The sequence below is a fragment of the Babylonia areolata genome, chromosome 19 (assembly GCF_041734735.1).
Source record: "Babylonia areolata isolate BAREFJ2019XMU chromosome 19, ASM4173473v1, whole genome shotgun sequence".
Classification (NCBI taxonomy): domain Eukaryota; kingdom Metazoa; phylum Mollusca; class Gastropoda; order Neogastropoda; family Buccinidae; genus Babylonia; species Babylonia areolata.
In genome coordinates this window covers 48856064-48866263 of record NC_134894.1, presented here as the reverse complement: position 1 = coordinate 48866263, position 10200 = coordinate 48856064, and the positions used below count along the sequence as shown (strand labels likewise).

At 51.1% G+C, this 10200-nt stretch overlaps 1 protein-coding gene across 1 annotated transcript in view; it reads left to right on the top strand.

Annotated features, from left to right (window-relative positions):
- The window catches only part of LOC143294349 (glucocorticoid-induced transcript 1 protein-like), a 55166-nt gene extending 45438 nt beyond the window's left edge, over positions 1-9728 (top strand). The window contains exons 6-8 of the mRNA XM_076605804.1: positions 382-664; positions 7194-7320; positions 8586-9728. Coding sequence (XP_076461919.1) covers positions 382-664; positions 7194-7320; positions 8586-8787 — 612 coding nt within the window. The 3' untranslated portion in view covers positions 8788-9728. The remainder of the gene's footprint in view (positions 1-381; positions 665-7193; positions 7321-8585) is intronic.
- Positions 9729-10200: the final 472 nt, after the last annotated feature.

Below are 10200 nucleotides of genomic sequence, written 5' to 3'. Positions count from 1 at the left end.
CACACCACACCGAGGAACAGCCTGTAGTGGTGTGGCATTTCAGTGCACCTTGCCATCTTGAAGTGTTGCCTCAGACATGTTAGCATGTGATCATGCCTTCCAATGGGACAAAAAAGAGTATCTTGTTAGTTTGGGCGACATGGGGAAAATTACGCCCAGACTGCAGTTGATACATGGACGCACAGACCCCTCGGCCACCTCTTTCACATGTCCATCGTCTCTCCGTCCTCTTTGGTGGAGACATTGGTTGTGACAAAAAGTAATGCAACACAACACATCACAATGCAATGCAACACAATGAAGTGCAATGCAGTACAACACAGTACAACACAGTGCAATACAATACAATACAATAAATACCTTTTCTGTATGTTCCTAAAGGCTCAAGATATTCCAGACGGGCACCGCGCCCCCATTCCAGAGGTGACCCGCCTGAGCAGCACACGTAGCGTGGATACCCAAACCCCCTCAGCACAGGTGGAAGAGGCGATGCCCTCTGCTGGTGGCGCCTGTCGACCAGAGTCTGCCAGTCCCGGGGCGGCCGTAGGGGGCGCCACTGCTGCCGCTGTTGCCACCATTGTGGCGCCGGTGCCCAGCCATGCCATGGATCTCCTGCAACGGCCGGAGAGTCGCTCCGACAGCTTGGAGAGCAAGTCCAGCAAAGGTGACCGCTGCTGACTGTCCAGGGTTCTTACAGTCTGCTAAAGTCTTGGGAAAATACGTTTTGACCTCCAGGAGAAATATCCAATGCAGAAAGAGAGCACTTGTTTCCAAGGAAGAAAGAATAGAGCAGTTGTTTCGAGGCAAAAATAGAGCACTGGTTTCCAAGGCAGAAAGAGAGCACTTGTTGAAAGGCATATAGAAATGCAGCACTTGTTTCCTAGGCTGAAAGAAATAGAACACATGTTTTGAGAAATAGAGCACTTGTTTCCAAGCAGAAATAGAGCACTTGTTTCCAAGGTAGAAATAGAGCACTTGTTTCCAAGGTAGAAATAGAGCACTTGTTTCCAAGGTAGAAATAGAACTTCTTTAAATGCAGTTGCACAAGGCCATTTCTCGTGTGGTGTGTTCTGTCACCTGTATCAAGTTCGAACAACTAAAAAAACATGTTTTCCACATGCTGCTGATGGCATTAGGCAAGGGATGTTAACAAAAGCAGTGACTGGTTGCCTTGTGGTAAAGTGTCTGGCTGGGAATCCAGTGCCCACAGGTTGAACACGGGTTCCTTCATTTGGCTGTGAGTGGTGCTCATGGTGCTGGTTGTTTGGATGATAAGATACAGGGAAGTCCTGTGTGCAGCTTAATAATAATAATAATAATAATGATAATGCAGGCTTATATAGCGCAGTACCCCCATCTCAGATGGGGCTGACCACGCTTTACAATAAAGGATACAATCTGACACTAAGTGACGTAAAATATGTGCAAAGTCAACACAGTTTCACATGACATTGGCTGAAATATACATATGTAGGACTAAGTGACATAAAAAAACTAAAACTAAAAATGTGAATTGACACAGGCTCCATCACAGTAATTCATACAGGTGCAAATCACAGCAAAACAAAGCACATCACATTCACCATTGTCAAAAATAAACACCAGGGAACCAGGTATCACGAAAAACACGCCAAAATCATCACAGATGCATACAGATCAACACAAAGAGCACATCCAGCAACAAAAATCACAGCAAGCATATGCAGATTGAAAACTTTCAGTGTGAGAAGTACAGTTCGAAAAGATATGTTTTAAGTGCTCTCTTGAATGCTGGTGTTGGGGTGTAACGGAGGTGTGAGGGCAGTGAATTCCATTGTTTAGGTGCAGCAAAAGAAAAGGAACATTAGTTTTAGTATGAATCTTTGGAATGGACAGTGTGCGCTTGTCATTTGAAGAACGGAGTTGTCTGGATGGTGAATAGACAGAAAGTAGATCTGAAAGTTACACAGGACAAGAATCAGTGAAGAAATTGTGACAAAGGACTGTGAGTCTCTATTGTATTCGTGCTTGAATGGGGAGCCAGTGAAGGGAAGTGAGTAGGGGAGTGATGTGTTGACGTTTCTTAGCTTGCACTGAGAGCACTTAAAAGAACACACAGCAACAAAAGGATTGTCCTTGGCTTGCTTCTGAAGAAAAACCCACTGAATGTAAAACAAATTCCCTTACAGACAGAAGGGAATACATGGGTAGTGGTGCACTGTGGTGGTAGTTTGTCCACAGGGAGAGCAGTCCAAATTTCACACAGAGGAACCTGTAGTGATGAAAGGAAGTAATGCAGTACAATACAAATATTTTGCCACTGAAATGCTGAAAGTTTTGGTTCAGTTCCAGTACATTGCACTTCTCATGTGGAACAAATGTTGGTCTGGTACAGTAGTCATGGTAGTGGCAGTTGGTTATTCGTACTTAACAACAGTTTTGATTCAAAACAAACTTTGCATCAAGAGGTTAGCAAAGTGTGCTGCCTGTGCAGTGCAAGGGAGATAATTTGTTTTGTGTTGATACTGCAGGTTGAGATGGTCTCAGGATCTATAAACACTTTCCAGTATTTACTGGTACAAGTTTGTATGTTTCTTGTAATGTATGAGCTATGTGTGCTTGTGGTTGTATTTGTGTTGTATCTGTATTATTCAGTTGTATATATGTGTGTGTGTGTGTGTGTGTTGTTCAGTGTTGAAGTCTGTGTTTGTGTAGTATGTGTATGCATGTGTGTGTTTGTGTTTGCATTGTGTTGGGTGCTGTATGTGTGTTTTTGTGCTTTGTGAAGACTTTTTGCATTTACATATTTATGTAGGCTTGGAGGGTGTGTGTGTATGTGTGTGTGTGTGTGTGTGTACGTGTACATGCGCATGTGTGTGTGTACTTGCCCATGTGTGGAGGGAGTACAGCTGCTGCTACTGACTGGAGTCACGGTCTTCATCCTGTGCATGTGTGTGTGTTTTCTGGTGGAGTCTTTATGTGTGTTTGCAGTATGTTTATTTTGTATTTTGTATTTCTTTTTATCACAACAGATTTCTCTGTGTGAAATTTGGGCTGCTCTCCCCAGGGAGAACACGTCGCTGCACTACAGAGCCACCCATTTTTTTTGTATTTTTTGCCAGGAACAACCCTTTTGTTGCCGTGCGTTCTTTTATGTGCACTAAGTGCATGCTGCACACGGGACCTCGGTTTATCGTCTCATCTGAATGACTAGCATCCAGACCACCACTCAAGGTCTAGTGGAGGGGGGAGAAAATATCGGCGGATGAGCCGTAATTGGAACCAGCGCGCTCAGATTCTCTCGCTTCCTAGGCAGACGTGTTACCTGTAGGCCATCACTCCACATATGTGTTGATATATGCTGTGTTTAGGAGAATGGAGGGGGCTGGAGGGTGTTGGGGAGTGGAGGGGCTGGAGGGTGTTGGGGAGTGGAGGGTGTTGGGGAGTGGAGGGGCTGGAGGGTGTTGGGGAGTGGAGGGTGTTGGGGAGTGGAGGGGGCTGGAGGGTGTTGGGGAGTGGAGGGTGTTTGGGGAGTGGAGGGGACTGGATGGTGTTGGGGAGTGGAGGGGCTGGAGGGTGTTGGGGAGTGGAGGGTGTTGGGGAGTAGAGGGTGTTTGGGGAGTGGAGGGTGTTGGGGAGTGGAGGGTGTTGGGGAGTAGAGGGTGTTGGGGAGTGGAGGGTGTTTGGGGAGTGGAGGGGCTGGAGGGTGTTGGGGAGTGGAGGGGCTGGAGGGTGTTGGGGAGTGGAGGGTGTTGGGGAGTGGAGGGGGCTGGAGGGTGTTTGGGGAGTGGAGGGTGTTGGGGAGTGGAGGGTATTGGGGAGTGGAGGGTGTTGGGGAGTGGAGGGTGTTTGGGGAGTGGAGGGGCTGGAGGGTGTTGGGGAGTGGAGGGGGCTGGAGGGTGTTGGGGAGTGGAGGGTGTTTGGGGAGTGGAGGGTGTTGGGGAGTGGAGGGGCTGGAGGGTGTTGGGGAGTGGAGGGGGCTGGAGGGTGTTGGGGAGTGGAGGGTGTTTGGGGAGTGGAGGGTGTTGGGGAGTGGAGGGGGCTGGAGGGTGTTGGGGAGTGGAGGGTGTTTGGGGAGTGGAGGGGCTGGAGGGTGTTGGGGAGTGGAGGGGGCTGGAGGGTGTTGGGGAGTGGAGGGTGTTTGGGGAGTGGAGGGGCTGGAGGGTGTTGGGGAGTGGAGGGTGTTTGGGGAGTGGAGGGTGTTGGGGAGTGGAGGGGCTGGAGGGTGTTGGGGAGTGGAGGGTGTTTGGGGAGTGGAGGGGCTGGAGGGTGTTGGGGAGTGGAGGGTGTTTGGGGAGTGGAGGGTGTTGGGGAGTGGAGGGGCTGAAGGGTGTTGGGGAGTGGAGGGGGCTGGAGGGTGTTTGAGGAGTGGAGGGGGCTGGAAGGTGTTGGGGAGTGGAGGGGCTGGAGGGTGTTGGGGAGTGGAGGGTGTTTGGGGAGTGGAGGGTGTTGGGGAGTGGAGGGGCTGGAGGGTGTTGGGGAGTGGAGGGTGTTTGGGGAGTGGAGGGGCTGGAGGGTGTTGGGGAGTGGAGGGTGTTTGGGGAGTGGAGGGGGCTGGAGGGTGTTGGGGAGTGGAGGGTGTTTGGGGAGTGGAAGGTGTTGGGGAGTGGAGGGGCTGGAGGGTGTTGGGGAGTGGAGGGGCTGGAGGGTGTTTGGGGAGTGGAGGGTGTTTGGGGAGTGGAGGGGGCTGGAGGGTGTTGGGGAGTGGAGGGGCTCGAGGGTGTTGGGGAGTGGAGGGTGTTTGGGGAGTGGAGGGGGCTGGAGGGTGTTTGGGGAGTGGAGGGTGTTGGGGAGTGGAGGGGGCTGGAGGGTGTTGGGGAGTGGAGGGTGTTTGGGGAGTGGAGGGGCTGGAGCGTGTTGGGGAGTGGAGGGTGTTGGGGAGTGGAGGGGCTGGAGGGTGTTGGGGAGTGGAGGGTGTTTGGGGAGTGGAGGGTGTTGTGGAGTGGAGGGGGCTGGAGGGTGTTGGGGAGTGGAGGGGCTGGATGGTGTTGGGGAGTGGAGGGTGTTTGGGGAGTGGAGGGTGTTGGGGAGTGGAGGGGGCTGGAGGGTGTTGGGGAGTGGAGGGGCTGGAGGGTGTTGGGGAGTGGAGGGTGTTGGGGAGTGGAGGGGCTGGAGGGTGTTGGGGAGTGGAGGGGGCTGGTGGGTGTTGGGGAGTGGAGGGTGTTGGGGAGTGGAGGGGGCTGGAGGGTGTTTGGGATTGGAGGGGAGTGGAGGGTGTTTGGGGAGTGGAGGGGGCTGGAGGGTGTTGGGGAGTGGAGGGTGTTGGGGAGTGGAGGGGGCTGGAGGGTGTTGGGGAGTGGAGGGTGTTGGGGAGTGGAGGGGGCTGGAGGGTGTTGGGGAGTGGAGGGTGTTGGGGAGTGGAGGGTGTTGGGAGTGGAGGTGTTGGGAGTGGAGGGGGCTGGAGGTTGTTGGGGAGTGGAGGGGGCTGGAGGTTGTTGGGGAGTGGAGGGTGTTTGGGGAGTGGAGGGTGTTGGGGAGTGGAGGGGGCTGGAGGGTGTTTGGGGAGTGGAGGGTGTTGTGGAGTGGAGGGGGCTGGAGGGTGTTGGGGAGTGGAGGGTGTTGGGGAGTGGAGGGGGCTGGTGGGTGTTGGGGAGTGGAGGGTGTTGGGGAGTGGAGGGGGCTGGAGGGTGTTTGGGAGTGGAGGGGACTGGAGGGTGTTGGGGAGTGGAGGGTGTTGGGGAGTGGAGGGGGCTGGAGGGTGTTTGGGGAGTGGAGTGGAGGGGGCTGGAGGGTGTTTGGGGAGTGGAGGGTGTTGGGGAGTGGAGGGTGTTGGGGAGTGGAGGGGGCTGGAGGGTGTTGGGGAGTGGAGGGTGTTGGGGAGTGGAGGGGGCTGGAGGGTGTTGTGGAGTGGAGGGTGTTGTGGAGTGGAGGGGGCTGGAGGGTGTTGGGGAGTGGAGGGGGCTGGAGGGTGTTGGGGAGTGGAGGGGGCTGGAGGTGTTGGGGAGTGGAGGGTCTGGAGGGTGTTGGGGAGTGGAGGGTGTTGTGGAGTGGAGGGGGCTGGAGGGTGTTGGGGAGTGGAGGGGGCTGGAGGGTGTTGGGGAGTGGAGGGGGCTGGAGGGTGTTGGGGAGTGGAGGGGCTGGAGGGTGTTGGGGAGTGGAGGGTGTTGTGGAGTGGAGGGGGCTGGAGGGTGTTGGGGAGTGGAGGGGGCTGGAGGGTGTTGGGGAGTGGAGGGTGTTGGGGAGTGGAGGGTGTTGGGGAGTGGAGGGGCTGGAGGGTGTTGGGGAGTGGAGGGTGTTGTGGAGTGGAGGGGGCTGGAGGGTGTTGGGGAGTGGAGGGTGTTGGGGAGTGGAGGGGGCTGGAGGGTGTTGGGGAGTGGAGGGGGCTGGAGGGTGTTGGGGAGTGGAGGGTGTTGGGGAGTGGAGGGGGCTGGAGGGTGTTGGGGAGTGGAGGGTGTTGGGGAGTGGAGGGGCTGGAGGGTGTTGGGGAGTGGAGGGGGCTGGAGGGTGTTGGGGAGTGGTGGGGCTGGAGGGTGTTGGGGGAGGTGGAGGGTGGGGAGGTGGCTGGAGGGTGGGGAGGTGGCTGGAGGGTGGGGAGGGGGCTGGAGGGTTGGGATGTGTGTTTTCATTGTGTCAGCAAGGTGACTGTAAAACAAATACCCTAAAAGCAAAAGTAGAAAAATACATAAGTAAGTCGTAAATCTGTCATATTTTACTCCTGTTTGGATTTCTTTAAATCATTAAATTGAAATCAAAACTTGTTTTAGTGAAGACATTACATTAGCTGATTAAGCCAAATAATGAGGAGAAAAAAAAGTGGATAAAAATAAACATTAAAACATTTGATGTGAAGACAGATATGAATGATGACATTGTGTGTATTTATGTATGCATTGTTAGTATGTATATATATGTTTTATGTATAAATGTTAGCTTGCCTGTTTCAGCAGCCAGTGACACTGACAATAGCAGCTGACAATGCAGTTCATTCAAAACGCAGACAAGTTGTGGTCCTGTTGGCTGCTTATCCTGTCTTTTTTCTCCTTTTCTTTTTCTTTTTCCCTGTATTTTTTTTTTTTTTTTAAGAGTTTTATCTTATAGTTTTATTCTTTATGCTGCTGTGTCTTTGTTGAGGTCATGCTGTATGTGTATATATTTATCAGAAGTCTAACTGTAATGAAATTAGAAAAAAAAGACCTGTCAAAAAAAACAACAAAAACTTGTAAACATTTTTTTAAAAAAATCCTGAACCAGTTTGCTTTGTTTGGTAATTCCAGGTGACAGTGAGTATGGGTCCCCTGAACCCTCAAAGTTTGTCTCCAGCCCCAAGCTGGAGAAGTCGTGCCCCTTTGTTCGTCAACCCCCAGACGGCTGTGAGAAGGTCAAGGTCATTGAGGATGCAAGGTCAGTGCCGGCGTCCGGGCTGTGGGTTCTGCTGTTGACTGTCTTCTTGTTTCCTGTTTTGTTCAGTGTCTTTGATTCATTGATTAGTTAGTAGTAGTAGTAGTAGTATAGGGACCGGCATCATCTGCCTAGACCTCTCGGCCTTTTTATGTCCCCATCAAATCTTCCTCCCAATCAGTAGGAAACGAAAACAACAACAGAGAATATTGATCATATTGTATTTTAGTGATGGAAAGGTTTGGGTTGTATTTTCAGTTTATCAGTTATTGGTTTGCGGTTGTCGTTGTGATTGACGGTACTGTGGTGATTGTCATCATGATGGTGATTGTAAACATGTAAGTAACGCCTCACAACAAACTGATGGTTCTTCGAATTAAAATTTATTTCCTCTTTTCTGTCGCTGTCTTTGTTTCTCAATTTTTTCCTTTTCTTTCTATATATATATCTCTCTTTTTTGTTCTTCTTTTTCTTCAGCATTGACAGTCCATTCACCTAGTTTTGGTTTTGTATGCATGGTGTTATATATTGTGAATTATTTATAATAATGTTTTTTGCAGAGGATAGGTTTTTTTTATTGTTTTTTTTTTTTATTCTTCTGTTGAAAAATGGACTGTCCAAAAAATGATGGAATGGTCTACATCAGAAGCATGTCCTGGGTTTATATGTTTGAATGTGACTACCTGTACCCAATTTTCTTCTGCAGGTGGGCTTTTTCTTCTTTCTTTTTTTTTTTCTTCATCAGATTCTATGAGATCAACATTTAGAGTTTTTCAGCCCTGATGTGGCCCTGTGTGGTCGGCTTGGCTTAAAACAACAAAGAAAGAAAGATAGTGAAGAGGTTGCTGATGGGCGCAATAGTCGAATGGTTAAAGCGTTGGACTTTCAATCTGAGGGTCCCGGGTTCGAATCACGGTGATGGCGCCTGGTGGGTAAAGGACGTAGATTTTTACGATCTCCCAGGTCAACATGTGTGCAGACCTGCTAGTGCCTGAACCCCCTTCGTGTGTATAAGCGAGCAGATCAAATACGCACGTTAAAGATCCTGTAATCCATGTCAGCGTTTGGTGGGCTATGGAAACAAGAACATACCCAGCATGCACACCCCTGAAAGCGGAGTATGGCTGCCTACTTGGTGGGTTAAAAACGGTCATACATGTAAATGCCCGCTCGCATATATATGAGTGAACATGGGAGTTGCAGCCCACGAGCGCAGAAGAAGAAAGAGCATGCTGAGACAGATTGTGAGATCATGCTGTGTGTTTCAGGCGGCCGTCGATCAAGGAGCCCCTGCTGTTCTGCCCGGTAAAGCCCAACCAGTTTGTGTTCAAGCCGAGCCAGGGGTCTGCCTTCTGCCCCCTGAAGCACTACCTGGGGGAGATGGGGGACCTGCAGTCACTGCGCCCCGCATCCGTGCCCCTCGTCGTCACCTCCACCCTCAACCAGAGCCCCACAATCGAGGGCCAGTGAGGTTCGATTCCCCTGGGACACACACACCTCCATTGCTGACACGTCGGCCCTTGATAGGGGCTGTAACCACGGAGGCTGTCCTTGATGGTCCTAGTGTGTGCATGTGTATAATATCTTTTGGATCTGGGAACAACGTGTGTTTTGTTTGCTGACATCGACCTGACCCTGTGTGATGAAAAATCGAAGTGGTGGTGGTGGTGGTGGTGGAGCTCGCTCAGTACCTGTGTGTGGCCATGGTCATTGCTGTAGCTGTGTGGGAAGAGGGGATGTGTGTGTCTGCCGCCTTCGTTGTGTGACCTGGGGACAGAGACACACCCTGCTACCTTGACCTGACCCGTCGCTTGACCTTGAAAGCCAGCTGTGTTTGGGTGTGTCAGCCCCAAAGTTTCCTTTCAGGAGTGGAGAGTGAAGCAGATCTGAAAAAAAAAAGCTTCTGTCTGAATCAGGAGATTTGACACAAGATTTGGCTGTGAGTGGAACAAAAGGCTGTCAAGAAGTAAAGAATGATGTAGAAATGAAAGGCCAGGTATGACAAAGGGCCCAACATTGTTTTTACTGTGTGAAGACATGTGCTGATTGCCGATCATGAGAGAAGTACCATACGTCGACCGCCATTCCACCAAGCGCAGTAACAGTGTGATAAACCATCTGTTGAACAGTTTCTCTGAGGATTAGGATTGCTGTGGTTTGCAGCTGATTAATTTAAACTGTGTGAAGGGGAAAGTTGTCCATTCTCTTTACATTGAGGTAGCAGGTTGAGAGCATGTGTGTTGCACAGTTAGAACCCACTGACCTGTCCACTGTTCATGTTGGCAAGATAAGGAGGGTTCCCTTCCCTCCAGGCAGTTTGTGTGGCAACAGTTGAAGAGAAGTGCTGCTGCTGTTCAACAGCCTTGCTGTGAGTGAACGTTTCAGTTATTTCCAGTGAGTTGAGATCCTGGCCTTTCAGAACTGTGCAAGAGCCAGGGTTGGAGTGATGTCCAGCAAGCAGCCCCTCAGAACAAACAAGCACTGCTTTGAATGGAGACTGAGGCTGTGAATTTCTCCAGAAAGCTGTCCACCTGGACACTGGTGAATGCTTTCCTGACAATCACTGAAGACAGTTCAGTCCTGACGTGGCCTCGTGTGGTCAGCTGAAGCAGGAGGAGCAACAAAGAGATGACGCCAAAGACAGCTGTTGATGTGAAGTGGAAATAACATCCTGTTGATTGAATCCTTCAGCCCACTGTGTGCTGTCCTTAGAGACAAGAAACAAACAAAAACGAATAGAAATTGCTGCCAGGAGTGAGCGACTTGTTGTTCAGGAGCTGGACAGTGCCGGGCCGGGATGCAGCAACAGGCTGTGTGTGACCCTGTGCCCGTGACAGCGACCTGTGGGTTTTATCCGTCCTGCCCCCCCGTTGTGTGTATGTA